We start from the raw sequence: 27,059 nt of genomic DNA, 5'->3' as shown, positions 1-27,059 counted from the left end.
AATTGGTCCTAATTGGCGAACAGCGGTCAGTGTTAAGCAAAAGCTAATTGGTTGTATCCAGGTGGCCTGATAATCTTACCAAGTAGGAAGGCCTACTCCTAATCTAAGCTGCGTTACTTCTGCTCGCCTCACAGAATGGCTGGGGTGGAGTCCACAGTGATGCCGGCGGGGACGGCTTGATTTCTCTTCAAACTTGTACTGTTATTTCAGAAGATGGTTATCAGCTTTCCAGGTCCTGGTATTGAGAAGCCACCTGGAGACTCCTGTGAGGTGTTGAATCTGCTTTGAACTCAAGGATGCCCCATGGTGTACTCTTGTCACAGTTTCCCTGAAGCAGGTTACTGCCTACCAGCTGGCTGTTTGCAAAGACCATCAGCCCTGTGATGCTAAGCAGTGCTGAGCAGGCCAGGGAGTCTGAGCCGTTCACCAGTGGGAAAGCCCTGCCAGAGACTGCGGTGCGGGTGGATCACGGCCGCTTCTGCAGTGAGTGTGCTCAGGTCCCAGGGCATCAGTGTGCCTGAGGTTTTATGAAATGAGAAAAATGTCCCTGCCCTGAGTCCAAGGAGAGAATAGATTAACAGGGTTTGCGGACTGTCCACCAGCTTCTCTGGAGGGTGCTCATCCCTTAGAGATAACCTCATGTACCATAATCAGTCCAGGCTCCCTTTATAACCAGTGTTTGGGGTCCCTTAGGAACAGTTTGCCAAATGAGCTGGAACAAGTAATTCCCCAGCAGGTCACTCCTATTTCGTAGCACATGGAATGAATTCAATGATCCCGAAATGACCATAATCTGGATGGCTTGCATAGTGATCATGTTGTTCCTCTAAGAAATATTTATCATATGATAGCAGAACATTGTTCTGGGGGAGGGTGTTCTGTGTGGGATTCCCTGATGCCTTTGGATTGAGTCACCTTGAATCACATGGAGCTCAGGTGTGTTCTCTTCAAGAAGTAGGGCTGCCCTGCAGGTGAGCTCAAATTCACTCAGGAAACATGGCCATAGCCCCAAACCATGGTTCAGGATGCATGGTGCTGAACTTGCAACATGAATATCACCTGAGAACTTGTTGAAAATGCAAATCCCGAGGCCCCCGGTGGACTGAGTTAGAAAAGCTGTGAGTGGGACACAATCTATGACTTAACAGCCCTTCTGGGTGGTTCTAATACAAGCTCCTGTCTGAGAACAGTGTACAAAACCAGGGGAACACAGTTAGTTCTGCTAACGAGGAGATTCTGACCGGCTCACTTGGGACGCTGTTGCCTCCAGGTAACCACTCTGCCCTCTGTCGTTTACAACTCACATTGCAAGTTGTCCAGGTGGAGCTGGGTGGGGATCAGGGTCACTTACTGGAGAGGGTCTCAATTCCGCTTTTCTGTGGGTCTCCCTCTTTGCTCTCCTTTAGGATTAGTTTCACCTCCATGCAGTAGTGAGCTGACTATGGGGTTTGCAAGTGTCACAGCCAAAGCCAAGGCCATTGCCCCTGGTGTCTTCTTCCCAAGAGCCAAGACAACTGTCAATGAAGCTGCAGTAGAGCGCCCAGCCCCAAATGAAACTGCTAGATTGTGTCTTGGGGGCCCTGAGGATCTCTGGTTCTTTATGTCTCTGCACAGGGAGAGTTCAGCAAGAGGCAAAGTTATAGATAAGAAGTGATTTATTGGAATAAGACACTTGTGAGGTTGACAAGCAGACCATGCCCTGAGAACGGAGTGGGCTACAGTGTTATAATCAAAGGAAAAGTGGGGAGGAGGAAAACACCTTCTTCTTCCTCATTCTTCAGTAGAAGTGCTTCCATCATCAGCTCTTCCTCCATGTTGGGGAGGGGAGTTTTCTCATCCCTATGTGGTCAGGCCAAGATTCTCATGGCACTTTGGAAAAATTATTTCAGGCCTCAGTACAATGAGGGTCTTTCACTTTGAAATGTCATTTTTCCATAAATGCTTGTTTTTTTGTGTACAGAGAGCATGTCCTACGAGTCATTAACTTCCTGAGCTCACTGGGCAGCATGCGGGGCTCATGCCACCATTCTTTTATTGTTTGGGGGCAAGTCTCACGCTTTTGTTGCATGGTTTCATTGCTAAGCAAGCCTGCTTAATTTTGTGGTTATGCAAACCTACTTTCTTGAGTGATCATTAACTTACAGGGATCTCCCATATATTTTTCTTTACTTATAATCCCCTGGTGGGATTAACTATTTAATCGCCTACTTTGTCCCTGGGCTTTCCTGGTGGCTCAGTCAGTGAAGAATCTGCCTGCAATGCAGGAGACCTGGGTTCCATCTCTGGGTCAGGAAGATCCCCTGGAGAAGGCAATGGCACCCCACTCCAGTATCCTTGCCTGGGAAATCCCATGGACAGAGGAGCCTGGTGGGCTCCAGTCCATGGGGTCGCAGAGAGTCGGGCATGACTGAGTGACTAAACCACCACCACCACTTTTCCCTGTCAAAGATGTCTCATGTGAGACCCCTGCCCCAGTTCTGTGGGAGGGGGATGAGACTGCCTAGGTGGGTCAGTTGAGTTTTGCTTCTGAAACTGGGGATTATGTTCTTTGCTTTGAGTCTCATGCAGCAGCTTGGCCTCCAGAACAGGAAAAGACTGGAGCTCTGCCAGCTGGTCCTTTTTGATTTACATACAGCGTGATGAACCTTTAAAATACGCAGTGCTATGGCTTGTCACAAGCATTTTATTTTGGAATAAATGCAGATACAGAAAAAGTTGCAAAGACAGTCCAGAGAAACCCCACAAACCTTCCCATGGTCTCCTTCAGGGGTTATAGCTCACATAACTGGTGTAACACCAGACTCAGAAAATTGACACGGGCGCAGCGTGTGTATACGGTTCTGTACTGTTGTATCACACGTGTGGGTTCAGGACCCACAATCGATAACGCAGAGCTGTTCCTGCCCACAGAGACTTCCCTTCAGCTCCCTTCTGTAGTCAGACCCTGTCCCCACCCCCGCCACTAAGACATTCTCCATCTTTACGACTCTGTCATTTTGAGAATGTTACAGAAATGGAATCATACAGTATGTGACTTTGGAGGTGGGTGTTTTTCATGTGATTCATCCTGTATCAACACTTAATTCCTTTTTGTCTTCCAGGGTGTGGATGAGTGACAGTATTTAGCCCTTCACCTGTTAAAGGACATTATGACTGTTTCCAGTTTTGTGCTATTTTATGAATACAGCTGCTATGAACATTTATGTACAGGATTTTGTATGAACATAAGTTTTCATTTCTTTAGGATAAATGCCCAGGAATAAAATTGCTAGGTAGTATGCTAAGTGTATACTTAATTTTTAAAGAAACTACCAAGCTATTTTGGTGGCTGCACCATTTTGCCATCCCATCAGCAATATAGGAGAGATCTAATTTCTCCACATCCCTGCCAGTGTTTGCTGTTTTCACCAATTTTTATTTTAACAGTCTTAAGAGGTAGGTGGAGAAGGCAATGGCAACCCACTCCAGTACTCTTGCCTGGGAAACCCCATGGATGGAGGAGCCTTGTAGGCTGCAGTCCATGGGGTGGCTAAGAGTGGGACATGACTGAGTGACTTCACTTTCACTTTTCACTTTCATGCATTGGAGAAGGAAATGGCAACTCATTCCAGTGTTCTTGCCTGGAGAATCCCAGGGACAGGGGAGCCTGGTGGGCTGCCGTCTATGGGGTCACACAGAGTCGGACACGACTGACGTGACTTAGCAGCAGCAGCAGCAGCAGCAGCAAGAGGTAGGTGGTGATATCTTATGTTGGTCTTAATTTGCATCTCCCTGATGGTTAGTGATGTTGGACATCTTTTCATGGCCTTATTTGATATTTGTACATCTTTTTCAGGGCAATGTCTCTTCATGTCTTTTGGCTATTTCCTATTTTTTTTTAACTGTCAAGTTTCGACAGTTTTTAATATATTCTAAATATAAGCCCTTTGTCAGATTTGGTTTGCGAATATTTTCTCCCAGCCTGTGGCTTCTTTTTAAATTCTCTTATCAATGCTTTTTCACATGGAGAAAGTTTTTAATTTTGATAAAGGCTAATTATGCATTTTTTCCTTTCATGGATTGTCTTTTTTGTGTTATGTCTCTTTATTTTTCATTTTTTTTTCTGTACCAATTATCTATTTCCACTTTTTCCTTCACACCAACACTATGAATGTTGCAAACTTTGATATTGTTCACAGGTCTGGAGGCTCTGATTATTATTATTTTTTCAATCTTTTTCCTTTTACTGTTCAGACTGGATAACTTTTATTGATCTGTCTTCAAGTTTGCTGCTTTTTCATCTTTCATATCCATTCTGCTACTGAGCTTCTTCAATGAATTTTTTCCTTCTGTTATTTTATATTTAAGTTTTAAAATTTCTCATTTGGTTCTTTTTTTATACATAATAATTCTTTACTGAGAATGTTCATCTTTCCAATTGTTACAAGAGCCTTTGTCTTTATTTAGTGGAGCATGGTTATAATAATTACATTAAAGTGAAACTGAAAGTCACTTAGTCGTATCCAACTCATTGGGACCTCATGGAATTCTCTAGGCCAGGATACTGGTGTGGGTAGCTTTTCCCTTCTCCAGGGGATCTTCCCAACCCAGGAATCGAACCCAGGTCTCCTGCATTGCAGGTGGATTCTTTACCAGCTGAATCACAAGGGAAGCCCTGTGTTAAAGTAATTATCTAATAATTCCAACATCTGGGTCATCTCAAGGTAGCTATAGGTTGCTTGCCTTTTCCCTTGAGAGTTCTCTCTTTAAGGTTTTTCTGGCTTTTAATGTATGTTGCGTGATTGTGAATTCTATCCGGGGCCCTCCTGAATATTATGACTGGGTCCATTAAAATTGTCCAGGGAATGTTGATTTGCTTTGTTTTAGCAAGCAGTCAACACAGCTAGGTTCACTGTGCAAAGTCCTGAGCCATCTTTTGTGGGTTTTGCTGCCAGTGTTAATTTTCAAAGACTTTGCAGTGCTAGTCTGGTCTGCTTCACATGTGTGTCCCCCAGGGGCCAGTCTGAGTCCCGAGCAGTGTCTACTTGGAGTTCTGTTTGCAAGCCCTTTGCTATGTTGACGCTGTTTCTGTTCCAGCAGTGCACAGCTCACAGGGATCTCAGGGCTTCATGAACAGAGCTACAGGCTCTCCTTCTCTGCCCCGTGTGATCTGTGATGTTCCCCACACAGAAGCCCCTGTGGCCACCTTCTCCTGGTGCCCCGGCTGGGAGGCAGGGCCTTTAGGGTCCTTGTGCTGTGGCTGCCCTTCCTACTTTGGGGTCTACACCAGAGGCTCAGGAGGCCCAACAGAACTCCACACATACTGTGAAGCCTCTCTTTCTAAAGCTGCTGCACACGGGCTTTCTCTCGCTGTGGCAAGTGGGGGCTACTCTCTAGTTGTAGCAGCTTCTCTTGCTGTGGCTCACAGCTCCGGAGTGCAGACTCAGTAGTTGTGGCATGCAGGCTTAGTTACTCCATGGCAAGTGAAGTCTTCTCAGGCCAGGGTCGAACCAGTGTCCCCTGCATTGGCAGGCAGATTCCTATCCACTGGACCGTCAGAAAAGTCCGTGAGGTCTCTTTGTACCTCCTCTGGTTCAAGGAAGAGGTTTTATTCTGGGAGCTTCCCCATCTGAGTTTCTTCACATTTCCAAGATTTGAGGGACCCTCAACTGTCAAGCAGACAGTTTGGAAGGAATGCCTCCCAAACCCCTTAAAACAAAAAGGAAACTCACCACCATATGGATCAATGTTCGAGTCTGATTTGCTATTCAGTTTTCCAATAGTTACTTTCTATATTCTGTCCAGGAGTTTTAGCTGCTCTCAGTGGGACAGGAAGGATAGAAAGTGCCTAATCCATTGTAACCAGAACCAGACTCAACATCTGAGCTTTTAGGTCAAGAGGCCACTGGTCCAGATATAAGGCAGAGTTATTTGGAGGGCTATTCATTGATTTTTGTCTGTGTGTCTCTTTTTCTGGGAGTCCAGATAAAGTTGTCTGATGTAAGCAGATGGGATTCTTGGGGAAACCTGAATGGAAAGATTTTATTTTTTTACAGGAGACCCTTAGCCACTCTCTCTTCCTTCTCATGTTATCTCCAGGGTGGGGCTGGGACACCACAGGGGCCTGAGTGTGCAGGGCTGGTTCTCCACTGTCTCCTGAACCCGTTGTGAGGCTGGTGGAGTGGAGATGGCAGTGTGGCAGAGAGGGGCAGAGGAAGCCCACCGTGCATGTGGTCCCGTGTTTCCCAATTGGAACTCGACTCTCAGGACTTCCCCTGGTGCTGAAGTGGCTGATATGCCTCATCCCCCGTGCAGAGGGCCCGGGTTCAATCCCTGGTCAGGGAGCTAGAGCCCACATGTTGCAACTAAGAGTCTGCATGCCACAACTAAGAGATCTTGTGAGCCAAAGAAATAAAGAAATAATTAAAAAGAGCTCAACTCTCTGGCCATGGGGTAAACAGAGATCACATTTCATGTTTCCTCCTGGAGAAATACAACTCAAATGGAAGGTACAAGGAAGGTACAAGAAGCATGACTTAGGCCTCAGCTTGTCCAGAGGGGACTACAGGAATCCTACTCCATGCCCGTATATTTGGGTCATAGGTTTGGGCAACTCTCCTCTCACTCTTCTTAGTGTATTGCTGAGGATATCTTTTCATTTTCTTAGCTCAGTGGGCACCAGGTGGCATTAGAGGATGAAAACCACATATTTCAGTCAATTTATTGCCTTTTGAATGCACATCCTTTAGATCCAAATTGGTGTTATGGTGTTCTATTAGAGGAAAAAGAGAAACTAATTCAGATTCATGGGAAATTATTGAAATTAGAAAGACAGAATTTCAGTATCAGAGAAAAGTACATTATTTAAATTGCCCACGAGGTTATTATTTTCCAAGATTTGTAAGAAAAATTGCAATTAAATAAGGTACAACTGGGTCATGGAAATTCTTTCTGCTATGAAACTTCTAATTGCTTATTGTCCCTAATTTTAATAAAACTTTTAAACAGAGACAAAGAGGCAATTTTACCTGAAGATCCTGAAGAATTTGCATTATAACTTTCAAATGACATTACCATATCCTTTCAGAGGGACCAGCCATGTGTATAAAGTAATCTCCTGCATTCAAATTCACAGCCTACTCTCTGAAGATGTGGTTGTCTCTTTGGGAGCCTGGAGAAAGCCCTTGTGAAAGGCTTCCCAGGTGGTGCAGTGGTAAAGAATCTGCTTGCCGATGCAGGAGACACAAGAGACGAGGGTTTGATCCATGGGTCAGAAAGATCCCCTGGGGTAGGAGATGGCAACCCACTCCAGTGCTCTTGCCTGGAAAATTCCATGGACAGAGGAGCCTGGCCAGCCACAGTCCCTGGGGTTGCAAAGAGTCGGACACGACTGAGCTCTCGCTCACTCACTCACTGGCAGGGCTGGGGAAACTGGCCTGTTTAAGGAGAGCGGGACCTAAGTGCAGCTGGGATAGAAGAGGGCTGTAATCAGCCCTCCGATCCTCTCCTCTGCGTGCCTGGCCTCTCATCCATTCTGCTAACCTAAATCCTCTTGCTGGGCGTCAGACCTTCATGCAAAGGATCCAGCTGAGTGGCAGTGGGATGAAGGAGTGGTGGGTGGGGTGAGGGTGGGCAAAGAGCAGATGCTGGGGGCAGGCCCTGTGATCACTTCTGAAGCCAAATGTTATCTTTATAAACTGGTATGAGATGCCTTCTGACAAAGGGTCAGTGAAGGGAATCCTGATTTGTAATGACTGGTGCCTGAGGCATATTGTGTGCCCAGCACAGATCACTCAGGAGTCTGTGCTAATGCGAGTGACCAGTTCTCCCTCCAGGGAAACATCAGCTTTACAGAAAATCTCCAGGAGTTCCATTCTCAGGATCCTTTCAAAGACTTTTCTGCTGACTCCATTATCTGAGTGTATTCCATGGCCAGAGGAACGCCCAGACCTAGGTAAGTTGCCAGCACCAGCAAGCCTCACCTGCAGAGACACAGATGCAAATCTAGCCTCCCAGGCCCCTTCTGTAAGACCCCTGCACTGGCCTCCTAGGGCTGCCAAAGCAGAACACGGTAGGCTGGGTGGCTGTACATCTAAGGCCAAAGCGTCAGCAGGGTTGGCTTCTGGTGAGGCCTCTCTTCCTGTTTTGCAGACGCTCACCTTCTGGCTGGATCCTCAAGTGACCTTTCCTCTGTGTGCGCGTGGAAAGAGAGTGATCTCTGCTCTCCTCTTCTGGTAAGGACACCAGTCCTATTGAGTCAGGGCCCACCCTTACAACCTCATTCAGCCTTAGGGTCTGATCACCCTAAGGGTCTGATCTCCAAATACACATCGGGGGTTAGAGCTTCAGCATAAATTTGGGGGGACACAATTCCATCCATAACACTCCTTTTCGTCCTCCACTTACCTTGTGATATAGGTTTCACAGTTCCTGTTTCCTATCACCGATGAAGCAGCAAACCTTCATTTTTGTGCATTATAACAAAGAGGGATGGGTGAGCCTCCTCTCATGGTGTCTTCCTCTAATTGTCATGGTGACATTTGAACTTTCGTGCTTCTCTCTGGATGTGATGGCCCTTGAATAGAGAATGTGATACAGGAGGTTGTCTGAGTAAGATGGCCGGTGTGTGTGTCTGTGTGTTTGTGGGCAACAGGTGAGTGCTCTTGGCGCTGGACAGTTTGGGAGCCTGCTGCCTGGGGTTTTGGGTGGGGAACCCCACTGGGAGAGGGCAGGCAGAAGGCGGGATCACTGTAACCCAGGATCCGCATGGGGGACGGGAGTGGGAGGAGGGAGAGGAGTAGGAGGGTAGGAAGGGGGAGGGGAGGGGAGGGGAGGGTAACGGAGGGTCGGTGTCGTGAAAAGCGCCCCGTGGGCCATGGCCAAGGTAACAGCACTCCTGGTGCCTCAGCGAGCATGACACAGTCTCCTTGTCCGGGCTGCGCCCCCGGTGGGAGTTCCTGGGGCCCAGGTTCCTTCCTTCTTTTCGCTAGGCTGTGTGCGTGGGGGTGCGGAGGCTTGCAGCCCCCTCCCGTCTCCGCACAGGAGCCACTCCCTCTGTGGGGGCGCCATCCGGGCTGCTGGGGTCTCACTCCGATCCCCCAGCCGTCCTGCTATAGTTATTATTACGCGATTGTTGCTTACAGTTGCCTCCGGGCTCAGCCGGCTACTGGAGAAGAGCGGCCAGAGGTTGGCTGGGGCCGGCACTGGGCTGGTTCGCATCCTGGGAGCTTTCTGGGGGGGCAGGGAGACGGGAGAGGGGCAGTCCTGTAGAGGGGCGTGGGCAGGTGACCACCGGGGGAACCTGCGTGCGTCGCTGGCCCCCACGACCGCCAGCGTCCTCAAGCCCCGTGGAGGTTTTGCAGGACTCACCTCGGGTCTCTAGCCAGCACGTTACCCTCGGAGGCTGCGCTCTCGGAGCGGCCTGGACCGGAGGCAGATGCGCCCACTGTGGAGGGCAAGGAGCTCCGGTCGCCGGGACGGGTCGGGTAGGCAGGCGGTGTCCCCTCCACCCACGAGCTGGAGCAGCAGGCTGGCCGCGGGCCGCCACATCTCCGTGTGCACGTGCATGCCCGTCTGCCTGCACCTGGGTGTGCGTGCGTGTGCGTTCATGTGTGTGTGCCTGCGTGTGCCTGCGTGTGCGCGCGGGGAGCCGCCGTCGCCGGGGGCAGATGTGCGGAGCGCCGGGGAGGGTGGGCACTGTCTGGGAGGAGCGTCCGCCTGGCTTCGCTCAGGCGAACCGACCGCAGCCGCTCCCGCCTGACTCGTGGGGACGTGGACGCGGCAGATCCACAGATTTGTCCCCACGAGGGGCCAGCGTGGCCCAAGCTGCCAGGCTCAGACGCTGGTTCTCCGGCCGCGCGGCACCCCACCTCAGCCTCGGGTCAGCGCGGCCCGGTGGCTGAGGACAGTCGCGGAACAGTAGCTCCCTGAGGGTCACGGGCACCTGACATAACACTGGCCATTTGACAGTGAACGGACGGTCAGTGCGTCCACGGGTGTGACCACCTCTGTTACCTGGTCCCAGAGCGCGGCCTCCCCTGGGGAGGCTGACCTGCGCCCTGCACCCTACCTCGCCTCCCCCTCTGGCTCCAGCTCTCTCACCGGCTTCACGCTCTGTGGTTTTGCCTCCTCTGCCCACGCCCGTGTGCAGGACTCACGTGTGTGGCCTCTCCTCTCCGCCTTCCTCCACTGGGCACCTTCAGTGTTATTGCGGTGTCCGCATTTCACCGTTTCGTGCATGTATCCACCACCATATGTTGACCCACTCGCGGCTTCCTGGCCGTGCGTGGTTCCAGCTTTTGGCAGTTGTGAATGTGCTGCAGTGGATGTGGGTGTGCCTGGACCCAGCCGCCTCCCGTTTTGGATTCCTAGCGGTTTATACTTAGCGCCGGAATTGCATAGTCACCTGGCAGTTCTCTGTTTAACTAAAAGTCACTTTTTGAATCTTGGACAGCAGCCCTGGCAGGAACCCCCTTCACTGGTGCAGTTGGGACCTGAATGCCACGCTTATGGCATGGTTCCAGAGACGGGTGAGTGAAGCCATGGGCAAGGGAGCAGAGCACTGGCCGCTGTGGGATGAAATGGGGGAAACTCCATGCTTGAGGGCTTTTCCTTACACTGGAATTTTTAAGAATGACGGTCCCCTGGAATGTGAAGTGTTGTCTGCAAAAGGGTTGGGTTTTAGGAAGGCGTGGAGGCCACCTGCGGAGAAAGCAATGGCACCCCACTCCAGTGTGCTTGCCTGGAGAATCCCAGGGACGGGGAGCCTGGTGGGCTGCCGTCTTTGGGGTCGCACAGAATCGGACACGACTGAAGTGACTTAGCAGCAGTAGCAGCGGGAGGCCCCCTGTGGCTGGAGCATCAGGCAGGACTGTGCACTTCCCCTCCACCCCCATGACCTTCAATTTGGTGCTTCCACCTGGGTTACAAATAAAAGAAGTGCTCAGACCCTCACTCGTGTCTGACTCTTTGCAGCCCCATGCACTGTGGCCCACCAGGCTCCTCTGTCCATGGAATTCTCCAGACCAGAATACTGGAGTGGGGTGCCATTTCCTCCTCCAGGCTATCTTCCCAACTCAGGATCAAACCTGAGTCTCCTACATAGGCAGGCGGATTCTTTACCACTAGCGCTGCCTGGGAAGCTTAACAAATAGAAGAATATTTAAATTTTATTTACATATTCGTCTCATGCATAGCAATGTGAAATCTTAGTTCCACAACCAGGGGTGGAACTTGCACCCCCTGCATTGGAAACCCAGAACCTTAACTACTGTACCACCAGGGAAGTCCCCTAGAATACCACTTTAAAATGATGTTCTTTTATAAAATAGGTTTGTAGGATAATTGACTCTGCTGAAGCCTGTGCCCTTTCCTGTTGCAAAGCCCACTGATAGAACGTTGGTAGCTTGTGAAAGTGGCTTTATGAAATGGAAGACCACAGGAATCTGATTGCCTGACATCCTCCTGACCACAACACCGAGTCCACAGGAACCCAGGAGCCTTGGCCACTAGGCGATGGAGCAACTGCTGCCCAGCTGAAATCTCCAGCTGGTCAGGAAGCTAAAGGTGTGGGAAAACCAGCCGGGCTCAGAGAAGCCGGCAGCTTGCTGGTTCTCACTGCTCTCCAACCGGGTGCCCAGAGCTCTGTCAGTTGCTTTTCTCCAGGGGCAGCGATAAATTACAGATGGGAGAGCATAGGGGGTTTACTCACAGAACCAGGAGAGGTCGGCCAGGCCTCCTGGGCTTTTGGGGGAAAGCAGGTGAAACACGTGGATTAAGGGGGCCGTGACAGCGCAGCGGAACTTGAAGCATCTTCTTTCCATCCCCCGGAGACCAACACTGCTTCCCTTTGACCTCCCATCTCCTTCCCACTGATGACCTGCCACCGGGCGTCCGAAAAGGAGCCTGTTGGCGTGGATTGGTGTGACCGCGGAGGTTTCAAGGGAGGGCTGGGGGTAACTCCCTCCGGTTAACGTCAAGGGGAAAGCGGCAGCGCTAATGTGAGCATTGCTCCTGGCTGCGCGCTCCGCAGCTGTGTGGGTCCTTGGAAGTGTGCGCGCCTACAGGGCCTGGAGGCTGCCTCTGTAACCCCACTCTCCCCGACGCTGGACTGAGCGAGAAGGTAAGATTTCTCAACACATGCAGAGCAGGAGGACATTCGATGCCGCCTTGTTCAGTCGCCTGCAGGTTGTCTTGCATCATTCACTTTTGTTGGACTTGACTAATCCGCAGCGGCCTCGCCCAGGAGACCAATATAAGCCGGGTGCTTGGGGCCGGAGTCCTGAGGCCCTGGAGGGCAGGCATGGGGCGGGCGGGGCGCCAGTTCCGGGCCCTGGTCTGGAAGAATTGGTTGTGCAGGATCAGACACCCGGTGAGTGCGGCATGCCCCCAGGCTTCCGGGGTCGTAGAGGGTGGTGAGGTGGGGGCGAGGGGCTGATCTGGCTCACCCCACACACTCACGGAACTGGGGGACACTGGGTTATTGAAATCCAGAACCTACCCCCGGGGCTGAAGTATAATTAACAAAAGCTGAGCCTTCCTGATCATCTGCAGCATTCGGTCAGAAAACTGCTAATTTAGAAAAACCTATTTTTTTTTTTTTTTAAAGAGAATTTGAACTGAACTGGTACTTTGAGCATCTGTGGTAAAATTGAACTGCAAATCTTCTGGTTGAAAGGACAGGGCATTACATCCTTTTAATGCATAAACAGAACACCACAGGTACGAACTGCCAACCAGGAGGCTACACAGCCTAGGTAACCAGAATTGGCAAGAAGCATCCATTCTATTATTCTTTGATGTTGTATGTTTAGTGTTAATTCACATCTCTTGGGAGCTGCATCCAAATTGCATAGCAAGGCTCTCCTAAGTAGACTGGACTTGTTCAAACCAAATTTGTGCTGATGCTACATAAATATCCTGCACGGGTGTGTTTTAATGAGGTAGAATCAATGGCTTATTATTACACTTGGCTTTATTCCTATGCTTTAATAATTTCTATTATTACACTATGCTTTATTCCTAATGCTACAAGATTAAAACAAACACTTGGAGACGTCATTTCCAGTAGAAGTAGGCCTGCAGTAATATCTGCATCATTTCTGATTTTAAGGTCCACACTTAGCATATGGAATGTGTGTGTGTGTGTGTCTGTGTATGTATGCTGACCAATTCTTCTTTTGGAAGAAATTTAATGTTTGACACTGAATTTCATTTTGCTAAATCCTCATCTGCAAAATATTCTTGCTTCCTCAAAATAATGTAAAAAATGTTTAAAAAAGATGCTTTCTTTCTCATGCGAAGATCTTCAGGATGAAAATTATTTCAGTTGGAAATTTGCACAGATTTTGAAGGTCAGAAACTAACAAGTCAGACTTTGCTTTTGATGGATTGTCAGTGCACTGGTGTCTGTGAAAGTGGTTTTCAATTTATGAAAAGCAGATTTTATTGACATTTAGTTGGTTTGGGGGGGAATGAAGCCTATTTTCCTCTGAAAGAATGTTGTGGGTAGAAGTTAGGTTCTTAGGCTCCATACTTTCTGCTTTTTGTCCACTGATTTAAACCTCAGAACGGCTCAGTAGGACCGCCTGTCTCTCCTTCATTATCAGACCCTTGAATTGTTTTAATATTTTCACGACTGAATGCTGCTGAAATAAATATCCCCTTCAGAAATATTTTATGCATTTATTGGTCTGTTGACCACTCATTTCAATGGTAGCTCCTGTATCCCGTCAATCTTTGCCTTATTTTTCTTAGTATTTATCACCTCATTTAACACATCATGAATTTACTGATTGGTTCATTTGCTCTGGAACTCACATTAGATTGTCAGGTCCCTTAGAGCTGAGAGTTTTTTCTGATTTGTTCACCAACATATTTCCCAGCACCCAGAACAGTGCTTGGAATGAAACAGGTGTTCAATAACTATTTATTGAATGAGTGAAAGAAGAAAGGAATATGATATTTATTGCATCTCTGCTGTGTGCTAATAATAGATGCCTGCGGAACCTGCCAAAGGTGTGCCCTGCTCTCACAGAGCTACAGGTTAGGACAGAGAAAGTGATGGGGTTTACAAGCGCGTGTGTAATGAATCCATTTTTGGGGAAATATTCTGCACGTGTCCCTGCACAAATGGGAAGAGATGTTTGCACACAGTCATGCACCGCAGCGCTGCATGTAACAGTAAAGGAGCATTGATGACCCCGGGGTTTGGTGCTGAGAGCACGTCCAACCTTGCCTTCCCTCCTTCACTTGAGGCAGATTTCCTTCCTGTAAAGGGAGATGGTTTGAAGGATTAGAGTCAATGCGTGCCACGCATTTGCAGCAATGCCTAGCATAGGAGTGAGACCTACTTTCTTATTTGGCCAGTGTCAGAGATGGTAGAGATGGGGGTCTCAGACATCCATGGGGGGTGGGGGGTGGGAGGTGACCCAGAGGAGTGAGATCCAAGGGCAACTTGTGGCTCCTGCCGCATGAGTGGGTTGGAATGGAGCCCTGGGGACCACACGCAAGGAGGAGCTCACATATCCTCACGCGATGGCCTTGCACATATTGAGGCCAGGGCCCCTCTGGGCGAATGTCTTTGACCTACTTTTCACAGCTTCCTCCTGGTCTCCAGTGGTCATCTGTAAATTCTTTGTTCACAGCAGCTTCCCGACTATGAAAATGGGGTGTCGGCAGAAACAGGGTGGGGGGTAGCCAATCCGACCGAGTGACTACATGGCCTCAAATAAATGTTTCCTTAGTGAATAAAAATTGAGCACTGCATGTAAGATGAGTATACCACTGAGAGAAGCATGTTTCTTTTTATATTTACTTTAAAAATCTCTTCATTTCTATTAGATTTTATTATTATAGTTCCTTTAAGAAACCTTTTCTTAGTGACATTTCAAACAGAGAAAAATAGTAGGAATAGTATAGAATGAATGAATAGGACCCATCACACTTATATTAATTCTTAGTTTTATAGGTTTTTGAAATTCTGTTCTTGGAAAAAGTCGGTTTTAATACAAGCACATTTTTATAACTACTGTAAATTACTTATTTTTTCTCTTGAATGTTGTTTATTGCACAAACAGCACTATAACAATAGGAAAAAGTTTAAAAATCATGTAAAATTCCATTATCCAAAAGTGTCTGCTACTTTTGTGGTCTTGTCATTTGGTAGGTGTAATGCAATATTTTTATGCGGTTAAAATGGTAGCTCTTTTTTCACTTAACATTGAATCACAATATTTTGAAAGTTGCTGCTTAGTCTTCATATTTAATGGTGTTAATGGACAGTAGTTTATCAGTGGGGTATGCATAATTTATCCAACTGTATTCTCGTGTTGGGTGTGCACTTTCCTCCCAGTGTACTATTGAGAATAACTTCTTGATGCCTGAAGGATGTGTCTCATGCTGACTCATTGCTCTTGAAGGAATCTCCTGGAGCAGGTTTCTGGTTCAGATGTAGGACACCTGCGTATGGGCAGGTAACGGCAGTTGGTGCTGGCCCCAGGGGAGACCAGGTGGGACCCTTCTAAGAAACCTTTCCAACACTGACAAATATCCCCTGGCCATGAGCCATGCTTCTCCACCTGAATTTATGTCCAGTTCAGTTCAGTTGCTCAGTCACGTCCGACTCTTCGCTACCCCATGAACCGCAGCACGCCAGGCCTCCCTGTCCATCACCAACTCCCAGAGTCCACCCAAACCCGTGTCCATTGAGTCGTTGATGCCATCCAACCATCTCATCCTCTGTTGTCCCCTTCTCCTCCCGCCTTCAATCTTTCCTAGCATTAAGGTCTTTTCCAATGAATAGACTCTTCGCATCAAGTGGCCAAAGTATTGGAGCCTCAGCTTCAGCACCAGTCCTTCCAATGAATATTCAGGGTTGATTTCCTTTAGGATTGACTGGTTTAATCTCCTTGTTGTTAAAACTGGAAAGCCGTTCAGAAGAATTCTGTCCAGCTAAAGAGACAAAGCTGACCAGCTTCAGTGGGCATTGCCTCTGTGCACCTCTGCGGGGTCCTTGAGGCTGGCCTGGGCCCTGGTAGGAAACAAGCCCAGTCAGGGAAGGTCAGCAAAGGTCATTTGCATGTGTTTTTGGTTTACTCAGAGCATTGATCTAGGAAACAATGGCGTATGGAAAGGCAGGCATCCTTTCAGAGTGTGGGGCAGCCCCAAATTAGGCGGTTTGGGTTTGTTTGCTTTTCCCTCTGGTCATAATCATGATCTCAGCAGAGCCCTTTCTTTCATTATGATTTATCTTAATTTGCTTCTAATTCTCTGGCTGTAGCTCGGTTTTCCTCCCTTGCAGTCTTTCAAAACACTGGCAGTTAAATAATGGAACAAAAGGTGATTTTAAAGGGTGCTCCAGGAGTGCCTGCAAAGAAGCCTCTTATTCAGGGTTTTGTTTGGCTGGAAGTTCCTGCTGTCCTGCGTCACTGCCTGAGTTTAAGAATGTAAGAATATCCAGTCTTTTTAAGGTATGGAAAACTGACGGGATTTCAAAAGCAAGGCATCCAGTTTCTCATTTTTCAGTTTAGTTGTCTGTCAGAGTGAAAAAACACATCTCTTTGCTTCACTCTTTTGCTGAAATGGTTACCAGCATATTGGAGGGAGGGGCTTCCCAGGTGGTGCTAGAGATAAAGAACCTACCTGTCTGCCAATGCAGGAGACATAAGAGACGTTGATCCTTGGTCTGAGAAGACCCCCTGGAGAAGGAAATGGCAACCCACTCCGGTATTATTGTCTGGACAATTCCGTGGACTGAGGAGCCTGGTGGGCTACAGTCCATGGGGTCACAAAGAGTCGGTCATGACTGAGCGACTGGCACTTTTACTTTCTTTCATATGGGAGGGAAAATGATAAGATCTTCACGAGGAAGATTGTTTCTAGGATGGTGGGTTAGCTTCTGTGGGGGAAAAAAACAACTGAAAACCACAAAACAAGCTGCGTCCTTATTTGATGGAAATCCTGGAGTCTCCCTGTTTTCTTTAGCCTGGATAGGCCTGGATTTTTCAATGATTAGGAAGACTGAAAAAAACCCAAACAAACCAACGTGACCTCCTAGTAACAATACCTGCAGAGACAGAGGCAGAGGACCTTGGGGCTTGTTTGATGCAATTGTCTTGGAGCTGAGGCTGTCTCCTGGGGAACCTTCTAGACTGAAGAGCGCCTTTTCCAGCCGAGGCTCCAGGGGCCACTTTGTAGGGCCCCGCCCTGAGGTCAGCTCTGGGCTCTCCCCTCCGTATGCATCTCCTCTCCCCTTGGTTCTCTCCTGCTGGGGACCTTTCCCTCCTGTCCGCCCTGGTCCTGGGGTGCGCTCACCAGCACGGACTGGTTTGAAGCTGAAGCTCCTGGCAAGAGTCTGGCCTGGATACCCTAGTCTCTTCCACTGCCAATTTGGAAAAGAATCGTTCCTTAGGGCTGGTCAGAGGGAAGCAGAGGCATGGTGCCTGCATCTCATCTTGAGCTTTGTCTCGTTGTAGCGGTGCGTTCCGGGAAACAAACTCACTCAGAAGGACAATGCAGATAGTGGAGTGCGGTTTATTACACCGACGGGCCCAAGGCAGAGTCTCCTCTTAGCCAAGGACCCCGACCAGTTTTTGTGAAAACCTTATATACCCTAAGTGTATAAGGTTCCCTTAAACTAGTCTGAACAAAGGAAAAAGAAAGATACAAGCAAAGTTAACCCATGATTCATATGCCTTAAGCCTAGTAAGCCTGGGTAGTTAACAGTGGACAGTTATCAATAGGCTTGTGGTCACACCTCCATAAGCATAAGAGATTGTACGATTCTATTCGGTTACACAGATAATTAGGGTTTTCTTTTAGGCAATGGAGAGCCCTGGGGCTCTTCCTTCCGGAGGCCCTGGTTTTCCTGTTGGTATATCGCTTCCATAGAAACTGCGCAGAAAGCTCACCGTCCAGCCCAAGATGGAGTCCTGCTTTCAGGACAGAGCCTGTTCAGTTTCCTCCTTCAGCCTCAGACTTACAGAACCCCAGCTGAGGGTGGGGCCAGGGGCTGCCGTAACAGCCAAACTGGGAGTGGAAGCAGAGCTGCGCTGTGACCGGGCGGAGCTGTGCGCAGGGAGCCCCTCCTCTGCCCGTCCCCTCCAGCCTGGGTCTGGGTCGTGCTGCCCAGCCCAGTGGCCTCAGACTGGCACCTCTTCAGATCGGGATCCAGACTTGCCTGGTCTTGCCACAGCCTGCCTGGCAGGTTTTCTCGGTCCCATTTCACTGCCTGGGTCCGGAGCCTCACTGCTGGGGACCCCAGGGCTCCCTCCCAAGTTCCTCCAGTGAACGGCCTTCAAAAAACACGTACAAGGTTTATTTGTTGAGGGCTAGAGCTGGTGAAGGAAATGGCAACCCGCTCCAGTGTTCTTGCCTGGAGAATCCCAGGGACAGAGGAGCCTGGTGGGCGGCCGTCTATGGGGTCACACAGGGTCGGACACAACTGAAGTGACTTAGCAGCAGCAGCAGCAGAGCAGCTGAGCTCCAGAAAGGTTGCACCCGTATGGCTGAATAGGACAGGACACTACGAACAACAAGGGTTAGGAAATCCTTTCTTGCTGGGGATGGTTTGGCCATCTCCATGCGGAGCTGCTAGAGGGCCCTGTCTCTAGTGCAGCCTCATAATCTGTCAGTCTCATAGCTGGTGTGGTGTCCGACCCAGACACACAGGGACTGAACTGCCCTCCTGAGGTGGCTCCCTTGTTCCCAGCCTGCTTAAGAAGTAATGGTCTTAGAATAAATCCAAAATATCGAGGTAAGCCAAAGGGAACTCAAATTACCATACATCTCGAGGGTTTGTGCTACCTGTCGGTGGCTTCTCTCCAGAAGGGATGTCAACTGCCGTGATGCCAGCTGGTGTGTCCAGGTTCTGTCTCACGGCCCTGTCGTTCTCTAGCCATTAGAGTGCGTGTGTCATCTACGTGTGCATAGTAGGGCTTATTCAATAGCCTACCTTGAGGGTTAGTGTAAGGAGCATTTAACATGTATATATATATATATATATATATATACACATATAGTTGCATACAAACTGCCCATTCTCTTCCAGTTTCTTTGACAAATTTTTATTTATTTTAATTTGTTTTGCTGCTCTGGGTCTTAGTTGTGGCGTACAAGATCTTTAGTTGCAGCATGTGGACTCCTACTCGTGGCACATGGGATTTAGTTCCCTGACCAGGGATTGAACCTGGGCCCCCAGCACTGAGAGCATGGAGTTTTAGCCACTGGACCACAAGGGAAGTCCCTCTTCCAGTTTCATAATTAGAGGCTTGGCAATTTCTCTTGCTCATTGGTTATTAAGACGTCGCTACATGTATTACCAGTTTCTACAGCTTGTTGTTCTTTTTTTGTGTGTCCTTATTTTTACTGTTCAGATTAAGTTTGTGTATCTTATCTCTCTCTTTGAAGTCTTTTGTAACTCCCAAACTGCAAGATTTTCATACTTCATTCATCCTTAGGTCTGACCAACATTCTCCTACTGCCTTCTAGTTTTTCTACTATTGAATGTACTATTCTAGACTTCTGTCTACTCAGAGTGCACGTTTGAGCACTGTGTAAGGCTTTACTTTATCTTTGTGATCAAATCCAAATTCAGGTGGCCTAACCGAAGCTTGAATGCTTCCTTGCTTCCCTGAGCCAAAAAGCTTTTTTCATATGTTGTGAAGCACAGCTGAGTCTATTTTGGACTTCCCATGCTGTTTCATGCATATCTGTTCTTATACCAATTTCATTTCTTAAAAAGCGTCTATACTTTAATATGGGCTTCCCTGATGTCTCCGCAGGTAAAGAATCCACCCGAAGTACAGGACACACAGGAGGCTCGGATTTGATCCCTGAGACAGGAAGGTCCGCTGGAGGGGGAAAATGGTGACCCACTCCAGTGTTCTTTCCTGGGGAATCCCATGGACAGAGGAGCCTGGCAGGCCTTAGTCTGTGGGGTCACAAAGAGTCAATACAACTGAGCAACTGACGCATGCCCTCACACTTCAGTATGTTCTATTATACTGTTTTTGTAGGAGTATACTCTTTCACAGCTCTTCCTTGCGTTTGGAGCATATATGCTCACCAGTTCTATTTTAGCGTCATTTTTGAGTTAACAGTGATATCAGTTAGAATTTGGATCAGCACTGTGTTGGGTGTGAGTGGGTGCTTGGGGGGAGGGTGCTCTCAGCCCTCCTCCCCTGTGCCTTGTGGTCATCTTGGCCATCTGTGTCCCTGTGGACGGAGCAGTCAGTCCCTGGATGTGCTTCCCTTTGCCTTTTTCCTTGCCTATAACCTTCGCCTCCTTTCAGCTGGAGCCTACTGTGTGACTTAGCTGTGGCAGGAAACAATATCAAAATCACTTTTGGGGGGTAGGTATTTTCCAATTGTCTCCTTAGAAGCATGGGTTGAATTGGAATTTTTGTTTCAAAAAGTCTGCACATCTGCTGCTTTGAAACAAATAATTCACCTGACTTTTGGAAAGGTTGCACCAATGTGTTCCTCCTAACAGTGTTCCCTTTAACTTGGGGGACCTGTTTGTTTCCTTCAAGTCCTGAGGGAAGAATTTATTTCTCATTCATCTTTATGACTTACTCCGAACTCTCCCCACCAGTGCTGAAAAGAAGGAAGTGTCCAATGAATGTTTATTTTTTAAATTTAAAAAAAAATTCAAAGTTAATTTTTGTTGGTGGATAGCTGCTTTACAGTGTTGCATTACTTTCTGCTGTACGGCAAAGTGAATCGGCTATATGCATTTAAATGAATGTTTAAGGTATGGCTTTGAAAGAAAAGCAATTGTGTTTCAATATAAAGCTCAAAAAATCAAGGAAAGAGAGAGTTTGTTTCTCCCTTTCAGTACCAAACCAACTCCATAACCAACTTAAAGGTTTGCAAAAGGTCCTCTTGGGCGGGAAGTTTACACTCTGAAGGAGGGACTGTCGAAGCCCCGGCTCTGAGCAGCGGTGGACTTGAACCAGCTCAGCTGATGGTTGCCATTGGACTTTGGTTCTTTCTTTGTCTGAACCCACTTCTCTTGCAGTGTTTTATAGCAGGGACCTTATAATACTTCTGGGAAAGTCTCCTTTCCTGAGTGCCTAGCATCCAGAAACCTGAGCACTCCAAAGAGACACAATAGAATTTCACGCTTACTGCAAAGCCCTTTGTTTCTAAGGAGAAGGGCGGCAGCCTAATTACAGGTTGGACTTCAGCGTCCTGGATATTTGAACCTTTTTAGGCTGTTTTCCTCTTCTCAACAAGATCTCTGAGATCTCGTGACCTGCTCCTCCCTCCAAGGACCCTTCTTTCCTTCTTCATTTGTTTACAATTTTGCTTTTTGTCCCAATGTGTTTTATTTTTTGTGGTTTTCAGCTGTAATCAAACCCACATGCTACCAGAGCAACTTGGAGGTTTTTAAGAAGGGTTTAAACTCAATGTGTAAGATATTTTGTTCAAGTGAGATGGAAAGTTAGCGTATTTAATTTGCAGGCATGAGGCTTAGTCTCCAGATTCAGGTTCCATCACAAACAGGTTCAGGGGCTCCAGGGAAAAGAATTTTCTCTGTGGTCCCCAATGTGTGAAACCAGTACCGTCTTTCCTACCTCACTGATATTGGGAGGATAAGGTGATGGATGAATGAGCACTCTTGAGCACTCAGGGCAATGACAACAAATGGTTGGAGGAAGGCCTGGTCCTCTTCACAGCTGTGTTTTTAGCGTTGCCTCCTTGTTGTGGGGCTGGAGGCTGGGCTCCACATGCTTCCAGAGGCGCTCACGTCTTCTTTCTGGGCGAGCATTCTGGTCCTGTGTGTCCTCTGCTGTTTCCCCAGCCCTTATGAGCTGTACACGCCGCTTAACAAAGGAATTCGTTCACTTGTTATACTGCTCTAGTGCACCAGTTATTTTATTGATCCATCCTCCTATTCTTTCTTTTTTTTCCTGCATGACTTCCTCCAATTTTTTCCATTCACAAATAATGCTATTGTACGCAGTCTTGAGCACACCTTTGGAAAACAAGTGTAATGCCTTTTCAAAAAGTAAGTCTTATGTCGAACCTTTTTTTATAGGTTAAAACTAGTCCAATATAGGGAGTTCCTTGGTGGTCTGGTGGTCAGGATTCCGTGCTTTCGCTGCTGTGGCCAGGATTCAGTCCCTGTATTTCTATTAATTGTTACTTTATATATATTGACTACATTTGTTAAGCGTATAAATGCGTAACATTTTATAGCTTCCTATTGTAACACCTCTTTTATTAGGCAGTGCTCCTCTGTGTGTATAATAATGCTCTGTGTCTTCAAGTCTCTTGTTTGATATTACTGTAGTTCATTTATTATTTACCTCCTCTATCTTTTTCATCTCTACTTGGCATCTGTTCTGTATCCTTATGTTGAATAAACTTGTTTCTGGTTATCTGAAACTTTTCTTTTACCCTCATTTTTGAGAGATGAGTTTTCTGGGTACACAATTCTAGATCAACCAAGTTTCTCCAAGGAATCTAAAGATATTTCAATGTCTTCTGGTTTCCTGCTATTAGTGAGCTTTTGATAAGTCTCATATTCCTTTGAGGTCATGTGTTGTTTTTATTTGAATTGCTATTGAGATGTTCTCTCTGACTTCTGTATTTGAAGTTATTAATGTGGATTTCTGTTTCCTGGTACGTGTTCTATTTCCTTTATCAGTAAAACTTGTGTATTTTATATGTTCTGGAAAATTCTCAGCCATTAGTTATTTAAATATTGCCTCACCTGCTTTCTCTCTAGTCCTCTGGAGGGAAATTGTTCCTTTGTAATTCAGTCTTAAAGAGATGGGCATACCAGACCAACTTACCTGCCACCTGAGAAGCCTGTATGCAGGTCAGGAAGCAACAGTTAGAACTGGACATGGAACAACAGACTGGTTCCAAATTGGGAAAGGAGTCTGTCAAGGCTGTATATTGTCACCCTGCTTATTTAACTTATATGCAGAGTACATCATGAGAAATGGTGGGCTAGATGAAGCACAAGCTGGAATCAAGATTGCCAGGAGAAATATCAATAACCTCAGATATGCAGATGACACCACCCTTATGGCAGAAATTGAAGAATTAAAGAGCCTCTTGATGAAAGTGAAAGGGGAGAGTGAAAAAGTTGGCTTAAAACTCAATATTCAGAAAACTAAGATCATGGCATCTGGTCCCATCACTTCATGGCAAATAGATGCGGAAACAATGAGAAACTTAATTTTCTTGGGCTCCAAAATCACTGCAGTCATGAAATTAAAAGACACTTGCTCCTTGGAAGAAAAGTTATGACCAACCTAGACAGCATATTAAAAAGCAGCACATTACTTTGCCGACAAAGGTCCATCTAGTCAAAGCTATGGTTTTTTTCAGTAGTCATGTATGGATGTGAGAGCTGGACTATAAAGAAAGCTGAGCACCAAAGAATGGACGCTTTTGAACTGTGGTGTTGGAGGAGACTCTTGGAAGTCCCTTGGACTGCAAGGAGATCCAACCAGTCCATCCTAAAGGAAATCAGTCCTGGGTGTTCATTGGAAGTACTGATCCTGAAGGTGAAACTCCAATACTTGGGCCACCTGATGTGAAAAACTGACTCACTGGAAAAGACCCTGATGCTGGGAAGGATTGGGGGTAGGAAGAGAAGGGGGCGACAGAGGAGGAGATGGTTGGATGGCATCTTCAACTTGATGGACATGAGTTTGAGCAAGCTCTGGGGTTTGGTGATGAACAGGGAAGCCTGGCGTGCTGCAGTCCATGGGGTTGCAAAGAGTCAGACATGACTGAGCAACTGAACTGGAGCTGAACTGAGTATTTTTTCTTCATCTTGGGAGTTCAATAACTCTAGGTCAACTGCAACTTTTTTTTTTTTTTAATTACAGCATACTCTTTCAGTCTTGAGAAAAAATTTTCATCAGTTTTCTGTTTTAGGGAAATTCTACTGTTATATCTTTGAGCATATTTTTCATTACATTTGTTGGATTCTCTGTTTTAAGTATAGCAGTTATCATTATACTGTGGAGTTTTGCTTTTCAAAGCTGATTCTATTAGCTTTTTGTGTTAATATTTGCCTTTAAAACATTTTTTAAGAATTCACTGTTATCTCAAACTGTTTGTCTAATGTAGAAAGTATATTTAACCAGTATCTAACTTCTTTTTTCTGGTTTCTAAATCACTTAGAATTCCACAGTAATGTTTTTTGTTGTTTTTTTTCCCCTTAGATCTGTAACCACTTTTTTCATTTAGCATCTTTTCCCTAAGCTCTTATTTTCTGAATGTTTGTTCTTATTACATTGTTCTTTATGAAGCAGATATAAAGAAAGTCTTCATATTATTTGAGTTATTTCTTTTCCAGTCATGCTCCTTGACTTTCTTTTGTTTTGTTTCCCTTCACAATGTTTAGACAGCTGTTTTTCTTTTCATCTGACCCATCCTTGGGCAGCTTAGCCCAGGTGTTGCATTTGTCCTTGACTCTCTTTTCAGTAAACCTGAGATGAGTTTGATTTCTCCCTCAAGCTTGGGTGCAAATGTCTGAGCAAATCCTTCATGTGCCGGTTTTCTCCTGCAGGAAGGAGGGAGGCTTGGGGAGCTGGTGGGGACGATGTGCAGTTGTGTTAGCCTCGCTGGGCTCCGAACTCTCCTACATCTTGTCACTCAGCTGTGTCCAACTCTTTGCAACCTCACGAACTGTAGTCCGCCAGGCTCCTGTGTCCATGGGATTCTCCAGGCAAGGATACTGGAGTGAGTTGCCATTCCCCTCTCCAGGGGATCTTCTAGACCCAAGGGTCAAATGTGGGTCTCCTGCATTGCAGGTAGATTCTTTACCGCCTGAGCCACCAGGGAAGCCCTCCTTCAAACCTTGTTAGAGGCTTTATACCGTATTCACCTATCCAGTTAGGGAGGTTATTCTCTGACTGTGGCTTCTTTTCTCATTTTTGTGCGTAGCCTAGGGAGCGTCTCCAGCAGTTAGCTCCTTGTTCACTTTCTCTGTGTTGTTCGAATATCCCCGGCAGCAGTTTCCTCACTCCCGGGGTCAGAAGCAAGAGAAAAGGGGATTCCTTCAGGGCCTCTGACTCCACAGACGCGTGTGGTGGGGAGAGTCACTGTCTCTGCAGACTCTGGGCCGCGTTGGGACTGAGCCCTGGTGGGTGATCCCCTGTTAAGCAGGTGACCCCCCTTCCCATCTCCTCTAGCTTTGTTTCTTTTCATTTCTGTCTCTCTTTTGGTGTCTGGGAAGAGGACAAGTCTGTGAGATTTCACCCAGGGCTCCTTTATGTGTACATTTGTGTGTGTGTGTTAAGGGCTCCCCCCATATGCCGTGGTTCTGAGGGGTCTGAGGGCAGAGCATCCATAACCGTCGCTGTGGGATGTGGAATTTGGGCCACAGATCAGGCATTTGGGCACTTCCAGGGGGAGCCTCTCTGCTGGCACTCATGGCAGGAAGAGGGGACTTTGTGGTTGTTTGGAAGAGTGGTCCCTGTTTTGTGAACACTAGTGGGACTTCCAGAAGGTTGTCTTTCTTGAGAGCAGAGCCTCCGGCAGTATCTCCCTCTGGCTGCCTCTAGCACGGCTTTGGGACCCCTTCCTGCCGCTGAGAAGCCGTGCCTAGGGGGCCTGCGGTGTGGGAGACCTGGGGAAGCACGAAAATTAACCAGAAAGCGAGTCGAGGACAATAACAACACAGGAGAAGAAAACATGAGACGAAAGTATGAGGAGAGAGAGGAGACTGCTTTTATGCCCCTGCGAAAAGAGAGCCCCGTGAGAGGAGGTGATTGACTCACTCCAAGGGACAGCCACACAGGACACCTGGGTGCGTCCACAGTTTTCTTTTGAACCAAGGAAGTTCACATTCAGACCAGTGGAAGATTTTTCCTGCCGTTGCTTCTCAGAGGCTCACTGATTGGCTTGTAAATAAAAAAAAACTGAGTTACTCTAATTTTATGTTTAATTGGAGTTTTACTTCAAGATCTTCAGAGAAACTTTTCAATTCTAAGTGTTTTATTTATTTATTGGTAGATGAGAAGTGGATTTGTTTAGAGAGAAACACATCCCACAGGGTGTGGGCCATCTCACAAGGAGAGAGCGGCTGAGTTTTATTTTTTTTTAAATATTATTCTTATTTGAAACTAGTGATTTGCCATTGATTTTATGACTGGGATGACACATATTCATAATTTCACAGTTGCCATTGCCTATTTTAATTTGGCTTTGACAAGATCCTTTAAATTATGGCGATTTTTATGTGTAGAGAAAAAAATCTAGATACTAAAAATAAAAAGATTGATAAGCTGACTGCTTAAAAGATTTACACAAGGGACTTCCCTGGTGGTCCAGTGGTTCAGAATCTGCCTTGCGATGCAGTGGACGCAGGTTCAGTTCCTGGTTGGGGAACTAAGATCCCACATGCTGCAGAGATACTAAGCCCTAGTGCTGGAACTACTGAGCCCTCGAGCCACAACTAAGATCCAAATAAGTAAATATTTAAAAAAAGATTTAGACAATAAAAATTCTAATAAACAGTTGGAGAAAATATTTTTATTGATGGCATTTGGTTATATCTACCCATTAAAATCTAAATTAAAAAGTCATACATACTTTGACTCAAAGATCTTCCTTAACAGTGCTACCTCAAAATTATACTTACAAAAGTCAGCCAAATGTACAGAAAGCTCCCGATAGCGCTGGTGCCAAACAGAAAACTGCAAATTCTATAACTGGGTGATTGGTTAAATAAATTAAAATTGACCATATCTTCTTATGTCATCTTTAAAAACAATGGAGCTGATCTACAAGTACTGATCCCAAAAAATTGTTTCTAAAAATACTTGTTACTTTTATTTATGTTTATAAAAATGAGCTAAGAAAACTGTGTAAATCTTGGGAGAATGGTTGTATTCTTTCTGTACTTTTTTAATACCCCAACCATGCATCTATTTGTGAATTTATGATATCAAAAGGGTGGGACTTCCCTGGTGGTCCAGTGGCTAAGATTCTGTGCTCCCAACGCAGGGGGCCCAGGTTGCATCCCTGGTCAGGGAACTAGACCCCATAAGTCACAGCTAACAGTTCACATGCCACAGTGAAGACCAAGGATGCCACGTGCGCAAGTA

The 27,059-nt window shown here is 46.8% G+C and overlaps 1 protein-coding gene across 1 annotated transcript in view; it reads left to right on the top strand.

The window, feature by feature from the left end:
- Nucleotides 1-12,280: 12,280 nt before the first annotated feature.
- Nucleotides 12,281-27,059, top strand: part of ABCA13 (ATP binding cassette subfamily A member 13) — a 417,355-nt gene continuing 402,576 nt past the window's right edge. The window contains exon 1 of the mRNA XM_043462544.1: nucleotides 12,281-12,349. Within this exon, the coding sequence (XP_043318479.1) occupies nucleotides 12,281-12,349 (69 nt within the window). The remainder of the gene's footprint in view (nucleotides 12,350-27,059) is intronic.

The sequence above is a fragment of the Cervus canadensis genome, chromosome 3 (assembly GCF_019320065.1).
Source record: "Cervus canadensis isolate Bull #8, Minnesota chromosome 3, ASM1932006v1, whole genome shotgun sequence".
Taxonomy (NCBI): domain Eukaryota; kingdom Metazoa; phylum Chordata; class Mammalia; order Artiodactyla; family Cervidae; genus Cervus; species Cervus canadensis.
Note: the sequence above shows the minus strand (reverse complement) of the source record. Positions and strands in the feature narration are given on the sequence as shown.